This window comes from Sus scrofa, chromosome 1 (assembly GCF_000003025.6).
Source record: "Sus scrofa isolate TJ Tabasco breed Duroc chromosome 1, Sscrofa11.1, whole genome shotgun sequence".
Lineage (NCBI taxonomy): Eukaryota > Metazoa > Chordata > Mammalia > Artiodactyla > Suidae > Sus > Sus scrofa.
In genome coordinates this window covers 269268900-269287007 of record NC_010443.5, presented here as the reverse complement: position 1 = coordinate 269287007, position 18108 = coordinate 269268900, and the positions used below count along the sequence as shown (strand labels likewise).

Genomic DNA, 18108 nt, shown 5'->3' with positions numbered 1-18108 from the left:
CTATCAGCAACCGACCGAGTTAGAACCTGACAAGAGATTACGGCTGCCTCAGGTAACCTGTGCCCAGCCGGCCTCTCCACAGGAAGACAGCCCGCTTCCACTGCATGACAAGCAGCCCACGTGTCGGCAGTCAGCCACCACACAAGCAACACGGTCGCAGCCTGAATATTGTTTTCTACAGCTTCTCCCAGGAACACTGATTCTGTAAGACTTGGTAGCATCTCAAGAAAAAGAGGGTAAGACATTCAGGCAAATCAGTCAGGACACAGATGGAGAGAGAACAGACTGATTCATCAGCTGGACCTTAAGGCCTGAGGCTGTTGTCATAAGACTAAGTGAGAAACTGTTCTCTCCAAAGCCAAATTCTTACTCTAACCTATTACAAAACTCTGAAAACTCCTAAGCCACCGTTACAAACCCCCAAGAGTATGTTCAAGAGTTACAGCACTGCTGGTGCCTGACACTCTCAATGTCAACAACGACGTGGTGGGTAGGATAGAGAACACACCGGCTAGTACTGTGACTAGCCTGGATACGCCATTCCACACCTCTGAGCATTACACTTCCTCAACTGCAAAACAGTGATGACAATAATATTATCTAACAGACCTATGAGCTTAGTATAAAGCCTATCACAAAGCAGGTGTTTAACAAATTCTTCCGCCACAGACAACACCATAGCATGACTGCCTCCGACATACTTACTGTGCCCCAGAACAGTTCCGGAAGAGAAGGGTCTGCCAGCACTTCACACGCTGTGTCAATTACGTCCTGTTGGGAGGGGGAGGAAAACAGCTTACTTTCCCAAGCTGAACCAGTCTTTTTTTTTTTTTTTAAACTGCATTCTGTTACAATAAAAACATAAATGATAGCTTCATATAGTACTTCAGAAGGAATTCTGGGATTAAAAAGTAAGTGACATAACCTGCTGTATGATGTTAGGCAAATTCAGCCTTTATGAACTTCAAATTCTAAAACGGTGAAAATACCTGCTTCACACCGTTGCCGTAAGGATTAAGTGAGATAATGTAGGGGGAATGGACTACGAACTTGAAAATGCCATGTAAATGTGAGGTACCACTACGAGGTTCAGCTTAACTGTGCTCCAAAAGCACAAGGGTAACACCTTTTGACTTTGCATCCGCAACACCTGGCACAGAGTTCGGTACACAATGGGAACGGAATGAAGGCTTATGAAATGATTTTTTTTTTTTTAATTCAAAGTACTAAGATGCCTGTAACCCCAGAATGTTAATACCGATCCTCTAAGTGGGTAACAGCGTTCAAATACGACCAGAATTTTGGCAAAGGATGCAAAGCTTGTTCTATGCTCCTACAGATTTGGAAATTGAATCTTTCAATTTTTTCTGTTTGGTTTGTTTTTTTGTTTTTTAGGGCTATACCTGCTGCACGTGGTTCCCAGGCTAGGGATCGAATCGGAGCGACAGCTGCTGGTCTACACCACAGCCAAGGCAATGTGGGAGCCGAGCCATGTCTGCAACCTACACCACAGCTCACGACAACTCCAGATCCTGAACCCACTGAGCAAGGCCAGGGATGGAGCCCAAAACCTCACGGTTCTTAGTCGGATTCATTTCCACTGTGCAATGACGGGATCTCTCAGTCTTTCAATTAACACCAGTTTCTTTCCTTTTTTTCTTTCTATGGCTGCACCTGCAGCACATGGAAGTTCCCAGGCTAGGGTTCGAAACGGAGCTGCAGCTACCAGCCTACACCACGGCTTGCGGCAACAGCAGATCCTCACCCACTGAGTGAGGCCAGGGACCAAACCTGCATCCTCATGGACACTATGTCAGGTTCTTAACTCGCAGAGCCATAATGGGAACTCCCAAATAACACCAACTTCTTTTCTCCAGGATAAGAAATATTCATTTCATCAACTTCATCAATTTCCTCAATTTCCAAAACAAATCACTAATCATTAAAAATGAATACAGTGACTTAGGTATAAAGAACTCCTCAAATACCATTTTCCAGTAAAAGGAGTCAGGGCTCCTTGGAGAAATGACAGCTTCCAGGTCTGGGGCAACAATCTTCTAAGATAATCATCTCTAAGATTTTGTCATACCAGAAAGCAATCAACGTATGAAAGGGTAGTGTCAAAAGGACTCAGAAGCTAATCTGAGAAAGCTCTTACTAGCCAGATAGGGCAATCTGAACAGAAGGATAACTATAGAAAAAGAAAACAAAAAAGCAGTAATAACTGCAATGAATTAAAACACAGCTGCTATGGAGTTCCCTTCGTGGCGCAGTGGGTAATGAACCCGACTAGGATCCATGAGGATGAAGGTTCAATCCCTGGCCTCCTCATTCAGTGGGTTAAGAATCTAGTACTGTCATGAGCTGTGATGCAGGTCGCAGACACAGAAGCCGTGGCTGTGGTGTAGGCCAGCAGCTGTAGTTCTGATTCAACCCCAAGCCTGGGAACCTCCATATGCCACAAGCGCAGCCCTAAAAAGCAAAACAACAACAAAAAAACCCCATAGCTGCTATGATTAAATCCATGCATTCACAAAGTTACGTAAAAAATTTTAAAAATTTCACTAGCCGACTTGGTGGAGGATGCCGGGGAAAAGTGGTAAACATAGAAGGAGAAGCACGTATATTACTCTACACCAGAGTATCAAATTCCTAATGTGAGCAAATTTCTCCCTCTCCTTTTTTTTTTTTTGTCTTTTTGCCATTTCTATGGCCACCCCCACGGCATATGGAGGTTTCCAGGCTAGGGGTCTAATTGGAGCTGTAGCCGCCAGCCTACGCCAGAGCCACAGCAATGCAGGATCCGAGCTGCATCTGTGACCTACACCACAGCTAATGGCAACGCTGGATCCTTAACCCACTGAGCAAGGCCAGGGATCGAACCTGAAACCTCATGGTTCCTAGTCAGATTTGTTAACCACTGCGCCACAAAGGGAACTCCACAAATTTCTCTCTTTAAAATTGAGATGTAATTGACATGCAACTTTATTTTCAGGTGCACAAGATAATGATTCCATACTTGTATATATCGTCAAACAAATTTCTTTTCTACAGGAATGTTCCAAAAGATTGACTTAGAACAGTGCCGTTTCATACCCCCAATGAACTAATGGATCTAGACAATGATGTGGCCTGTGGCTACTGCAGTGGACAGCACACCTATAGACTAAAAGAAACCTAACAGGGAGCTCCCCTTGTGGCTCAGTGGAAACCAATACGACTAATATCCATGAGGATGTAGGTTCGATCCCTGGCCTCACTCAGTGGGTTAAGGATCCAGCATTGCTGTGAGCTCTGGTGCAGGTTGCAGACATAGCTCAGATCTGGCATTGCTGTGGCTGTGGCGCAGGCCAGCAGCTACAGCTCCAACTTGACCCCTAGCCTGGGAACCTCCATATGCCACGGGTGTGGTCCTAAAAAAAAAAAAAGAAATCTGACAGCCTCAGTGGTAACGAACCTGACTAGACTCCATGAGGACTCAGGTTCAATCCCTGGCAGAACTCAGTGGGTTAAGGATCTGGCATTGCTGTGAGCTGTGGTGCAGGTTGCAGACATAGCTCAGATCTGGCATTGCTGTGGCTGTGGCGTAGGCCAGAAGTTGCAGCTCCAATTTGACTCCTAGCCTGGGAACTTCCATATGCCTTGGGTATGGCCCTAAAAAGACAAAAAAAAAAAAAAAAGAAATCTGACAGCCTTATCAATCAATAGTGTATGGATCTTACTTATTTAGATCCTGATACAGAGAAACTTGTGAAAAACTTACGACACCTATAATTTGAACACTGCCTTGATTATCTGAAGTTATGAAGTTTAAAACTGAGATATAATTGACATGCAACATTATTTTCAGGTGCATGAGGTATGACAATGATTATAAAGTTTCACTGAAATATTTTTATTAACTAATGATGTCTGGAATTTGCTTTAAAATAGCCAAGAAGGACTTCCCATGTGGCTTACCACAAAACCACCAAGGAGCGAAGTAGCCAACTCCGCTGTCCCACAGTGGGAACCCTACTTTCTGATTTTGAGTCATTAATATGCCTTATTTTTATAATACGATACATAAAAATGGTAATAAGCAAATTATATCTGAAGTCTATGGGTCTATGTTGTATCAGCTCCCAAGGGATATCTTAGGGAGATGCCTGCAAAGCTGGGCAGTGTCGACAGAGAGTCTCGTGAGAGCCAAAAACTGACCTGCTGATTGCCCAGTGTGTGCAGCTCCAGCGAGGTCAGAACGAACGAAAGGAGTCCATAGACACACATGCACGCAGTGCTGGTGGTACACTGTAACGACAAAGGAGTCAGTGGGCGCTTGAGAAACACCACTCCTCTCTAGACCTGGCATCCGCCCGTCACATGACTAATCTCTGTAAACAAATGGGAAGAGACCCTGAGGCTCTCCAATTCTCCTCGTTTAGTCCCAAGCTCAAGAAGACAAAGGGAGAAGAGAACGCAGGAACCGCAAATATTGAAACAGTCAAGAATAAAATCAAACGGGAACCAATTTTCAAAATGATCAAAGTTTCCTTGAGGAAGAAAACCGTCTCCAGCCTGCAAAAAGGATAAAAGGATAGCGCGTCTATGTGCTGGCATGAATGATGCCGATGCCTCCGCTGTCCCCAAGATAAATCACCCAGTGCCAACAAGTTTGCTGACATTTCATTTAGCCTGTCGAAACAAACTGATGAAACTGTGCCACTCAAATTAAGCCCTCATCAAAGACATCCTGTTACAGCTGGATAAATAGGCCCCCAAGTCACCTTCTAAGAGACACCATAGTGGCAGAGCATGAGACACTGGCAAAGAGTCAGACACAGTAGGTTCAAACCGTATCTACCAGGAACCGCCAATTTATTGTTCCTGTGGGCAAATTCCATCTCCCTCAGTCTCTATTCCTCATGTGTAACACAGGATGATAAACCAGGATAAAGTGCGCAGAGTGCTCTAAGGATGAAAGAAGATACTGCACAGAAAACGCCGAGCACTGGTGTCTGTCAGAGAAAATGCTTTAGGAAGGTTAGTTACAAAATCACCACCATAACCACATCACCTACAAGCAGTATGACTACTACCACAAGCCATCACTGGGCTTCCGCCCTGCGCTCGGCCCCCCCTCAGCCCCAGCACCAAGAGCCCGGGCCTCACGTCATTTCCCCCACTGGCCAGCGAGCGGAGAAGTCGGGTCAAGTACTGAAAGACGTTCAGCTGGATGGCTGTGCCACCTATCTTCCGGACAACACTGCCTGTCTCTTCCGGATTCAGGGTGTGACGGAGGAGCGCCCAAGCCAAAAGCACTGGGGCGTGATGTGGAATGTCCCCGAAGGTCAACATCAAACGGTCCATGTCCTAATGAGAAGAGAACGCGTGCGTCACTTAAGAGAAAGGGTCAGGGCCCTTCCAGAGGGGGCTTCACCCTGCTTAGTGAGCCCCCATTCGCCCACAGCGGCCCCTCCCCGGCTCTGACACTTCACTCTTCCCCACCCCTGGCCACCTCTTTAATAGCCCCCCCGCAATGACCCTTCCCTTCACCTGCAACTTTTTTCTTCTGATTTTAAGTAGCATTAATCTAAGATTATAAAATAAATGTTTAAATGGACTCTTTAGAAAATGTCCCCTGTTCCTTCCTTTCTCAGGGCTCTCATTTTCTTTCCTTCTGACAGTCCTATCTCATTGTACATGTCTTTTTCCTCTTCCTTCATAGGCTCCATGAACAGAGATGCAGTCCAAGGCTCTGTCCTTGAGTCTCGTTTATCCTTGTATCATGTCCCTGAGTGACTCTACTCATTCTCACAGATTCAACTATCACCTCTGTACAAATAACTAACATCTGAGATTTCTTCCAGATCCAGCTAACTTAATGTAGAACCTCAAATTCCACAGTAAGGAAAATTTTCTATGGCAATAGAGACGAGTCCTTAAAAACATACCTCCAACTACAAACCTTGAAAAACTCTAACTATAAACCATGAAAAAATAAGGGGCTATTCCAAGATCACCTGACAAATAAGCCCATCCTGGGCAAACTGGTGCAGTTCTCTTCTGTCGTCCAAAGCACACTTATGCAAGGATTCGATATCCATGCCTTCCACCAGGATGAGGGCACTGAAGTAGCTGGAAAAAGAAACCAGCATCACAGTGGATAGCCAATGAGGTCCTGCAGCATAGCACTGGGAACTCTATCTAATCACTATGATGGAGCATGACAATGTGAGAAGAAAGAATCTATACATGTGTGTGTAACTAGGTCACCATGCTGTACAGTAGAAAATTGACAGAACACTGTAAACCAGCCATAATGCAAAAAGTAAAAATCATTCTATAAAAAAAAAGAAAAACAGTATCATGATGTCAAACTTGCTACTCTGAACCTCCATGGAGAATAAGGTGAAACATAAGACACTTCAGTGTCAAAAAATTGAGTTATTTTACATTATTTCTTCACACTAACCCATCTAAATCCGGAATGTTTTTTACACTTTCAGCCCATCTCAATTTGACAAGCCACACTTTTTATTTTATTTTTTTGCTTTTTAGGGCCGTACCCACGGCATATGGAAGTTCCCGGGCTAGGGGTCAAATCAGAGCTCCAGCTGCCAGACTACATCACAGCCACAGCAACGCCAGATCCGAGCCACGTCTGTGACCTACACCACAGCTCACGGCAACGCTGGATCCTTCACACACTGAACAAGGCCAGGGATCAAACCTGCTACCTCGTGGTTACTAGTCGGATTCATTTCCGCTTCACCACAACAGGAACTCCAAGCCACATTTTAAATACTTGGTGGTCTTGTGTGGCAGGTGTGTACCAAAGTGAGATCCAGTACCGAAGGTTTCTACAGCAACAGCTACATCTAACCCAGACAAACTGTCTCACTGGTCAAGTGTGCATCCTCGTTCACAGAGGAAACAGGCCCCAAATGTGGCTATCTCCACTGCCACACAATTCAAGATCCACAGACCATGAATCAAAAGAGGGCAGCGAACACACCTGCCTTATTTATGACTGCTTTCTTAGCATCTGTACAGTGCCTGGTCGACAAAAGCTGCTCGAGAGATGTTTGTGGTAGAGTGAAAAAATGAATCCCTTAGATGAAAACAGCAAGTAAAAGAACAGAATGCAGTTCTTACTGGGGAAAAGATGTCCCTCTCAATCCTCGTCTCTGCTCCCTGTGTGGCCTAGAACGTGGCAGCCCACCCATTTGCTTCCCCCTCCCCTCACCCATTCAGGGGACCGCCACCACATCAGTGCTCTGTAGTACAAAAGCAGCACGGGTTCTAAGACCATTCACTCAGACTTACCCAATCCGATCCACAAAAGGATCCATGGACTCATCCACCAGGTGCCTGTTAGTCTGCCTACTACCAAATCCTTGCTCTTTAAACATCTTGGTTAATACCAATAGGTCACTAGGTGCCATCTCAAAGTACGCATAATAAAGGAAAATAATTTCTAGCAGCATGGACTGTTCCCGAAGGCACTGAACAAACCAGCGAGACACCTGGCGCTCGGTCTGCACAACCAATGAAGAAAAATGGGAGAGAAATAAAGTCAAGTTTTAAAACACATTTAAATGTATTCTTGTTAATGAGGTAACACACGCACAAAACTAAGGTAAAAAAAGTATCCTTACAATTCCTATGGCTCAGTCATTCGAATCTCTACCCAGAGGCAAGCACTGTTAGAGGTTTTTGTCTTTCCTTCCGATAATATGCCATACACATTCATTCATTCAGACTAGTGGTTGATGGGGGCCGAGGTCACAAACTGACTGCAGACTTGCTGGGTAGAGAGAAGTGTTCTCTGTAGTGACTGTGCAGTGGTGACTGCATGTAACTACACACAACTGCCAAAAGGCAGACTGTACACTTAAAATGAATGCCTTTTACTGGATGTAAACTGTACCTGAACAAACCTAGGGGACGCTACAGATCTGTTAATAACACAGGTCACTTAATGTGAGTGTGAATGCGTTTAGAGGATAAACTCTTAAGCGGAACTACTATGTCAAGAAATTATGTGCTTTTCAATTTTTAAATACTGTCATAATGTTTTACATTAAAAAATATATGTGAATTCGGAGCTCCTGTTGTGGCTCAGCAAGTTAAGAACCCAACTAGTATCCATGAGGATGCAGGTTCGATCCCTGGCCTCGCTCAGTGGGTAAAGGATCTGGCATGGCTGCAAGCTGCAGCATAGGTCAGCAGCTGCAGCTCAAATCTACCCTTAGCCTGGGAACGTCCACATGTGCAGATGCAGCCCTAAAAAGTAAAAAAAAAAAAAAAATTCATAGAGCAAAATATGTCTATTATCTTACCCCTTGCATGCTGTCATGTGAATGTGTTCATCGCATTTGCCTGTTTTTCTGTTGGGTTTTGCTTATTGATTTACAAGAGCTCTTTCTATTTTAAGAACCCATTGTGCTACCAGTTTGTCTTTTTTTTTTTTTTTTTTCTTTTATTAGCACCACACGTGAAGCATATGAAGTTCCCAGAATAGGGATCAAATCAGAGCTGTGGCACCCGGCCTACACCACAGCCACAGCAACACAGGATCCAAGCCGGTTCTGCAACCTACATCACAGCTCATGGCAACACCGGATCCTTAACCCACTGAGTGAGGCCAGGGATTGAACCTGTATCCTCATGGATACTAGTTGGGTTCAAAATCCTGAGCCACAACAGAAACTTCAACTGTGTATTTTGACTTTGTTTATAGCACTATTTTTGGTCTTCTGTCTTGTAATTTTTTTTTTTTTTGTCTTTTTGCCATTTCTTGGGGTGCTCCCCCAACATATGGAAGTTCCCAGGCTAGGGGTTGAATCGGAGCTGTAGCCGCCAGCCTACGCCAGAGCCACAGCAATGCGGGACCCAAACCGCATGTGCAACCTACACCACAGCTCATGGCAACGCCGGATCCTTAACCCACTGAGCAAGGCCAGGGATCAAACCCGCAACCTCATGGTTCCTAGTTGAATTTGTTAACCACTGTGCCACGATGGGAACTCCTGTTTTTGATTTTTTTTAAATTCAATTTAATTTTATTTTTACAGCTGCACTTGTGGCAGATGGAATTTCCTGGGCTGGGGGTTCAAGTGGAGCTGCAGCTGCAGCCTACTCCATAGCCAGGGCAACATGGATCCGAGATGCATCTGTGACCTATACTGTGCTGTGGCCACTGAGCAAGGCCCACTGAGCAAGGCCAGGGACCGAACCCATATCCTCATGGACACTATGTCGGGTTCTTAACCCGCTGAACCACAATGGGAACACCAGTATTTTCAATATCATGTTGGTGGGTTTTTCATTTCTTTCCCCTTTATGGCTTCTAAGTTTTACTTCAAAAACTCTTCTCCATGCCAAAAAAAATAAAATCAAGACCACCTCTCATGTTTCTTCTAGTACTTTTATAGTTGAATTTTTAAAATTTAAATCACTGTTATCTCTTGTGATTTTCTTCGGACAGAAGAAATGAGATAGAGATACACTTTAACTGTTCCCCAGAGGGCTACCCAGCAGTTCCAGCACCATTTACTGACTGGCCCAACATCTCCTGACTGATTCAAAACGCCACCTTTATCATCCACCAATCCGCTATCAGCATTTGGGCAACACCACCCTTTCTACCAGGTACTATTCATCAGTCTCTTCATGCAGCAAGGCCATGCTTTAACATACTGTAGCCTTATTATCTAATTTTCCTTTCTCAAAAATTTCCTGGCTATTCTTACTTATTTTCAAATGAATTTTAGAACCAGCTTTGCATAGTTCCATAATAAAAAGCAATTACTTATTAACATTTTCCGAGGATCACACTAAAATATCACTATTTTATAGGTTAAAATAAGCAGTACTGACACTTTCACGGTGCTGAGTCTTTTACATTCGTGATTGGCACGTGGCACGTCTTTCCATTTGGTTATGACTTCTTTTTATACCCGTTTAACATTTTAAAGTTCCCTTCATTTAGATTTTGGATAGTCCTGAGTTTATTCCTAAGAAATGTATGCTTTTGTTGTATTTTAAGTAGATCCTTTTCTTCTACGAACATTTTTTAAAAAGGTCATGTTCCAATCTATAAATGCAAACTGGTTTAAGATTAAGGATACAAAAATTAGACTACTGTCACACACTTAACAGATAATGGTAAAAAAGAAAATGAGGCGTCCCTGTTGCGGCTTAGTGGGTTAAGAACCTGACTGGTATCCAAGAGAATGCGGGTTCAATCACTGGCCTTGCTCAGTGGGTTAAGGATCTGCTGCCTCTGTGAGCTGGAGTGTAGCCTGAAGATGGCTCAGATCCCAGCTTGCTGTGGCTGTGGCACAGGCCAGCAGCTGCAGCTCCAATTCGACCCCTAACCTGGTAACTTCCATATACCACATGTGTGGCCCAAAAAAAAAAAAAAAAAAAGATGAGATCTTGGTTTAAGAATTCCATTAACCACTAAGAGACTATTTTAAGCAGGAACAAAAAGTTGATCAACTGGATTAACAAAGTCAAGGGGAATGGTCCAAATAAAAGACCATTAGTTAAAGTCAGTATTTTTATTCACACATGTTTAAACTTTTCTAAAGAATGATAACCTATAAATGCTTTAATTAATAAGTGAATAAATAATTTAACTTAGAGTCCTATGAGCAAGGATGTACAAATCCCCAATAACCACATACCATGAGGTTTCCATGTGTCTCCCATGTTGGTGCTTCGGTTTTATAAAGCTCTTCAAACTGCTGTCTATATTTTGTAACTAGCTCTTTTTCCAATTTATCAACACAGTCTGCATATTCAACCTTATTAAAAAACAAAACAAAACATAACTTATACCTGGAATAAAAGGTAAATATTTATATGAATATAAATATGAATAAATTATTAAAAGGATTAAATTTTAAAAGAGAACCAAGAGGACTAAATGGGCTTACCCTATAGGGGTGTCTTTCATCTTGGAAATAAGTGAGCAGGTGTAAAACACAACGAAGAATACATGTCCTTTCTTCATAGTAATAATCTGCAATCTGGGGAGAACCAAAGATTCAAAATCTGTACTCATTTTTTCACAGAAGATATTCAATTTTAAATTTACTCATGAAATCATATAAAGATGTGAATGGAAAAGTTCCAATTACATAAGCAATTACAGAAATGGAAACACAGTGTTAGGCCAAAAGAAAGCAAAGACCTTCATGAGCTAGGATACAAATAAAGTCATCCAAGATAAAAGGAATTATATGAAAAGTTTCCTAGCATGATTTCTCAGTTGGGCATTCAAGTAACACACAATGCTATAAACTGACAGGTCAATTACATGAAAGCAAATATAAAAATACCACTAGGATATGTTCTAATTGCTTGTAATTGATGCACTTATTTCTCATTAAATACCATACAGGAAACTACTTTAGAAGTAAAATTCCTCGTTCATGTAAGATCACTATGCCCACGTTCACCACTTCAACAAAGTATTGGGGAGTTCCCGTCGTGGCGCAGTGGTTAATGAATCCGACTAGGAACCATGAGGTTGCGGGTTCGGTCCCTGCCCTTGCTCAGTGGGTTAACGATCTGGCGTTGCCGTGAGTTGTGGTGTAGGTTGCAGACGAGGCTCGGATCCCGAGTTGCTGTGGCTCTGGTGTAGGCCGGTGGCTACAGCTCCGATTCAACCCCTAGCCTGGGAATCTCCATATGCCGTGGGAGCGGCCCAAGAAATAGCAACAACAACAACAACAAAAAGACAAAAGACAAAAAAAAAAAACAAAAAAAACAAAAAAACAAAGTATTGGAAGCCCTAGCCACAGCAATCAGACAAGAAAAAGAAATGAAAGTTATCTAAATTGGAAGGGTAAATTGTCATTATATGCAGACGAAAACTACCACAATATTCGAGTTGTGGCTCAGCAGTAACAAACTCAACTAGTATCCATGAGGACGTGGCTTCGATCCCTGGCCTCGCTCAGTGAGTTAAGAATCTGGCATTGCCCTGAGCCACGGTATAGGTCATGCACGTGGCTTGGATCCTGTGTTGCTGTGGCTCTGGTGCTGGCCAGCAGCTATAGCTCCAATTCGACCCCTAGCCTGGAAACTTCTATATGCTGCATGTGCGGCCCTAAAAAGCAAAAACAAACACTGCTAGAATAAAATTCAGCAAGGTAGTAGGATACAGGATTAACATACAGAAATCTAAAGCATTTCTTTACACTAACAACAAAATATCACAAAGGAAAGTACAAACAACCCCTTTTAAAATTGCTTCCAGGAGTTCCTGTCGTGGCTCAGTGGTTAACGAATCCAACTAGGAACCATGAGGTTGCAGGTTCGGTCCCTGGCCTTGCTCAGTGGGTTAAGGACCCGACGATGCCGTGAGCTGTGGTGTAGGTTGCAGACACGGCTCGCATCCCACATTGCTGTGGCTCTGGCATAGGCCAGCGGCTACAGTTCTGATTAGACCCCTAGCCTGGGAACCTCCATATGCCGCAGGAGCAGCCCTAGAAATGGCAAAAAGACCAAAAAAAAAAAAAAATTGCTTCCAAAAAAAACACCTTAGGAATAAACACGACCAAAGAGGTGAAAAATTTATATGCTGACAATTATAAAACACCAAAAAAGGAAACTGAAGATGATTCAAAAAAAAAAAAAAAAATGGAAAGGTATTCCGTGCTCTTGGACTGGAAGAATTAATATTGTGAAAATGGCCACATTGGAGTTCCCTGGTGGCCTGGTGGGTTGAGGATCTGGTACTGTCACTGCTGTGGCACAAGTTCAATTCCTGGCCTGAAAATTTCTACATGCTGCAGTATAGCCAAAAAAAAAATTTTTTTAATAAAGTAAAATGGCCACACTACCCAAAGCAATCTACAGATTAATGCAATCCCTACCAAATTACCCATGATATTTTTCACAGAACTAGTACAAACGATCCTAAAATTTATACGGAACTATATAAGAGAACTGCAATTGCCAAAGCAATCCAGAGGAAAAAGAACAAAGCTGGAGGCATAACCCTCCCATACTTCAGACAGTATTACATAATTATAGTAACAAAATACTGTGGTACTGGAGTTCCTGCCGTGGTGCAGTGGGTTAAGAATCTGAGTGCAACAGCTTGGGTTGCTGCAGAGGTGCCGGTTCCATCCCCAGCCCAGCACAATGGGTTAAAGGGTCCTATGTTGTTACAGCTGCAGCTTCTTCATCAAGACCTCAACGCTTACTTTAAAAAGTCAAAGCCAGCAATGCTCAGGAAAACAAGATCAAGAAGAGGCTGCCCAATTTTATGTCAAAGAATGGAAACGGTAACCAGCACTGACCTTCAGGATCAAGGCCTGGCTCTGCCTCTCATCTTGCAGTACCGTCTGAGGGAAAAAAGGGACAGTCAAGTAGCCATCTTCGAAGCAAGACCAATGAACAAAGAAAAAGGTAAACATCTTCACCTCACCCTTTAACATCATAACCGCCTATTCGTGTCTGGATACATCTTTTCCCTAAGAGTATCCAAGTCTGTGCTCAAACCCCTGCTCCCCGCTCTGGCTTCAATTTCCTTATATGTGAAATGAGAGGCTGGAAAGGCTAAATGTCGTCTCAGGTCCTTTTCAGCTCTGATATCCTGCAATTCTATGATAACATGTCCATCTTTGACCTCTGTCCCACCAAGTCTGAGGACAGAGCTCAGCTTAAGCATGTTTTTTTAAGCTTACGAAGTCTTTACTGAGAATGGCTGTACCTGATCACCTATCTCTGTTGCAGAGAACTGGGTACCAAAACGCTGAATTATCTAAAACCAATAAGGAAAAGGATAAAGGCAGGAGAAGGCAGCCGCACAAATCTACGAACCTTTAGCGAGTCCCGAGTTCCTCTGTAATCCTCCTGAAGGTAACACTGGAGTAACTGCACACTCTGTTCTTCATCAAGACCCTGAAAACAGAGGTCATAAGGAAGGAACAGCCACCTCAGCTCAGAAACCACACACAGCACGAAACGCAATCTAAAGATCTGTCCCCTGGAATGAACACAGAACTTGAATAAACAAAAATTCTTTTAAAAGATTTCACACAACAGGAGTTCCCATCATGGCACAGTGGTTAACGAATCCGACTAGGAACCATGAGGTTGCGGGTTCGGTCCCTGCCCTTGCTCAGTGGGTTAAGGATCCAGCGTTGCCGTGAGTTGTGGTGTAGGTTGCAGACGCGGCTCGGATCCCGTGTTGCTGTGGCTCTGGCATAGGCCAGCGGCTACAGCTCTGATTAGACCCCTAGCCTGGGAACCTCCATATGCCGCGGGAGCGGCCCAAGAAATGGCAAAAAGACAAAAAAAAAAAAAAAAAGATTTCACACAACAATTTTTTTTTTTTTTCTTTTTAGGGCCTCACCTGTGCATATAAAAGTCCTCAGGCTAGATGTCAAAACGGATCTACAGCTGCCAGCCTACGTCACAGCCACAGCTATACCAGATTTGAGCTGTGTCTGCAACCTACATTGCAGCTTAACCCACTGAGCGGGGCCAGGGATCAAACCCACATCGTCATGGGTTTGGGTCCTTAACCCAATGAGCCACAATGGGAACTCCCAACATAACAATTTTAACCCAAACAGGAAAAAAAAAATTCTCCTGTTTGGGTAATTTTCACTGTCATGCCAGTGAAATTTGCATGACAGAAACAACTGTGGCAGTTCCCCCAACAGTGGCTCAGCAGGTAAGAAATCTGACAAGTATCCATGAGGACGAGTGTTCAATCCCTGGCCTTGCTCAGTGGGTTAAGTAAGGATCCAGCTTTGGAGTTCCCATCGTGGCAGGAATCCAACTAGAAACCATGAGGTTGCGGGTTCCATCCCTGGCCTTGCTCAGTGTGTTAAGGATCCAGTGTTGCCGTGAGCTGTGGCATAGGCCAGCAGCTACAGCTCTGTTCCAATTAGATCCCTGGCCTGGGAACCTCCATTTGCTGTGGGAGTGGCCCTAAAAAGACACACAAAAAAAGGATTCGGCTTTTCCATGAGCTGTGGTGCAGGTCACAGACGAGGCCTGGATCCCGTATTGCTGTGGCTGTGGTGTAGGCCAGCAGCTACAGCTCCGATTTGACTCCTAGCCTGGGAATCTCCATATGCGGCAGGTGCAGCCCTAAAAAGACAAAAAGAAAAAAAAGAAACAACTGTGCTTAGTCACCAAGCACATTTAATGCAGCAGCAGGCCTGACCTGGGTTTCCAAAATTAAAAGGAAACAGCTACATATTTAAACACAGTCTAGTCAACTTACCATGACAAGTACAGGGAAGAAAACCATGATGAACAGGACCAAGCAACTTGACTTGTGGCCTTTATCAACAAGAGTTGCGACTTGGGCATTTTTGAAACAAAATATGCTCAATTTAACCTCCAAAATGAAAACAGACTGAATTTTTCACTAATAATCACTAACAATAAAACAATGTACATCCACCCTGCAGTAATAAACTGAGCATGTGCTCATTTTTACTCACCAAAAACTTGCTGATTCTTAAACCCAGTTCCTTCAGTGGTGAAGCCACATCTTTATTAGCTTTCACTTTTTCAGCTGAATTTGGACTATAAAAAGAACAGTGAATCACTTCCTCGTTCTCAATGACCTTTTAGGGGTTTCAAACAAAAATACTTAAAGGTATTTTTACTACAGACATTTTTCTGCCCTGTAGGTGCCTACAAAATACACACACACACACACACACACCACACACACAAGTTCCTCTCTATAGACTTTATGACACAAAACTATGTCTAAGTTATCAGTGTAGTATGTGTCTTACAAACTACAGTTATAACTATATAACTTGTAGATATGTCTAGTTACATGAATACTTTTTGATTCTCACAACTATCCTAGAAGGTAAATATTACTATCCCCATTTTACAAATGGAATTACCAACACTTGGAAAAAATAAATAACTTACCAAAAATCCCACAGCTAATAAAAAGTTGAGGTGAAATTTAAAACCAGGTCTGTTAGTACACATACAAATATTATCTACCTATGTCCACTGAGAAGGCCTAGAGGCTATGACATCCCAGCAGCAGCGAGCACACCCAGCACCCAAATCTTGATTTCTATTACCATTCTCTAATAAAAGGTACCAGGACTCCTTGGGGAAATGGCTGATTCTAGGGCCAGGGTGGAAAATACATTAGATGAACCTGGAGCATCTTACAATGCCAGAAAGTAAGAAAATACTCAGAAAACAAAAGGACAGGGAAACGTCAACAAGACACGGAAGCCAACCCGAAAGAATAACCCATGGTCATAGCTGAAACGAGGTATAAGTAAAGTATAAAAGAAATGAGTCCATAACGATCTAAATGAATGAATATATAGAGAGAGAAATAAATGGGGGAGAAGGAGAAAAATCTTCCTTACAGAACAAGTGCCAAGAAGATACAGATGCTACCCCCTTCAGGAGGTAGAATGTAATTCCACTACACTCCCTCCCCTGAACGCGGGCTATTCGTAGTGCTCACTTCCAAAAAATAAAAGTAGGGAAAAGAGAAAACGTGCCTTTACAGAGAAGGAACTTGGCAAATGCTACCTTCCCCAAGTGCCCAAGGTTAACACCGCGAGTGACCCCTCTGGCTAACAGGCATCCTCTGCTACGCTGTGCCAGGAAGCGTGCTTCACCTCTGCGTATTCTTCCCCAAACCCCCACGGCCTCAATCTTACAAAAAAAAGAAACCAGACCATTCCAAGTTGAGGGCATTCTCCTACAAAATACTTGACCAGTCTTCCTCAAAACTGTGCAAGGTCAATGAAAATCAAGAAAAGACTGACATACTGCACAGCTAAAAGCTAAGAAGACATGACAACTAAATGCAATGTGGCACCCTGGGCTGAATCCTGGAACAGAAAGAGGGCATTTAACAAAATTTTTTTTAATTTAAAAACGAACAAACAAAAAAACAAACATAACAAAAAATGCTGTGTTAAATGCCAGTTAAGCCTGCAGTTAAAAAAAAAAAGTCTGTCAGACTTTAAACTCCATGCTACAAAGGGAACTTTTGTCTTTAAAAAAAAAAAGAAACTCATGCCACAAATGCTTGCTCTCTGAACTAAAGCATGTTGTTGTTGGATTTTTTTTTTTTTTTTTGAGACTCACATTTCACAAAAAATCCACAACACAAAGGCTAGTATAAGGTTAAACAATAAGTTCTGAAAGAAGCAACACAGAATGATGATTAAGAACACAGACACTGGAGTAAGACTGCCAGGTTCGAATCCTGGTTCTACCACTTACTAGCTGTGTGACCTTGGGCAAGTTACTTAACCTCTTTGTGTCTCAGTTTCCCCATCTGTAAAATGGAAACAATAATAATAAAACTACCTAAATGTGATAATATAGTTGTCTTCTTTTTTTAAAGTCCATTCATTTTAGATACATAGTAAAGTATTTACAGATAAAATAACACAATGTCTGGGAGTTACTTCAAAACAACTACCAGGGAAGGGTTAAACATGATCAAAAAAAGAAAGTTCTTCACTAACCTAAGAAAATGCAAATGGAAGTTGAAGATGTAATAACATCAAGATGTTCAGAAGTAGAAGGGAAATGAGGGCAGCTGGGGAACTATGCTGCAGATAGAATTAGATCTGGACTAGGAATTAACATAAAGAAGTCTGGTCCTACAAGGTTTATTCTCTTCTTTTTTAACCACTTTACATTTTATTATCGTTCCTTCCCAAAGCCCAGCAAAAAAAAAAAAAAAAAGAAAGGAAAAAAACCCATATATTCAAACAAAGAATAAAAATAGTATCTAGCTCAAAGGGCCATTGTGCGGATTAAATATCTTGGTGAATCTAACGCTTAAGAGAAGTAACTGGTACATAGGAAACAATACATTAGCATCAGCAGCTATTACCTCTGCACCGCTATATCCCAGCATTTGATGCTGACAGTTTCTCACACAAACATGATGGGCTGAAATTAATATTATGGCTATTAATTGAGTATTTAATAAATCCTCATCTCCAGACACTAGGGCTATTTAATAGATTCAACAATATTGCATTTCTAAAAGGAATTTCCTTTTCATTCAACAGACAAAAAATGTGTCTTACTTTTTTTTCACTGGTAACTGCATTGTACACTCTCTGATCT

The 18108-nt window shown here is 42.6% G+C and overlaps 1 protein-coding gene across 6 annotated transcripts in view; it reads right to left on the bottom strand.

Moving 5' to 3' along the window:
- Positions 1–18108, bottom strand: part of NUP188 (nucleoporin 188) — a 53377-nt gene that overhangs the window by 25865 nt on the left and 9404 nt on the right. For 4 of the 6 annotated variants that reach the window (XM_021069833.1, XM_005660505.3, XM_021069837.1 and 1 more), the window contains exons 4-13: positions 15468–15552; positions 13828–13908; positions 13305–13349; positions 10929–11021; positions 10677–10796; positions 7309–7520; positions 6003–6117; positions 5152–5352; positions 4201–4290; positions 706–771 (exon numbers count right to left, since the gene is read on the bottom strand). In XM_021069833.1, coding sequence (XP_020925492.1) covers positions 706–771; positions 4201–4290; positions 5152–5352; positions 6003–6117; positions 7309–7520; positions 10677–10796; positions 10929–11021; positions 13305–13349; positions 13828–13908; positions 15468–15552 — 1108 coding nt within the window. Of the gene's footprint in view, positions 1–705; positions 772–4200; positions 4291–5151; positions 5353–6002; positions 6118–7308; positions 7521–10676; positions 10797–10928; positions 11022–13304; positions 13350–13827; positions 13909–15467; positions 15553–17247; positions 17303–18108 lie in introns of all 6 variants that reach the window. The other 2 variants (XM_021069842.1, XM_021069847.1) reach the window with 1 other exon arrangement.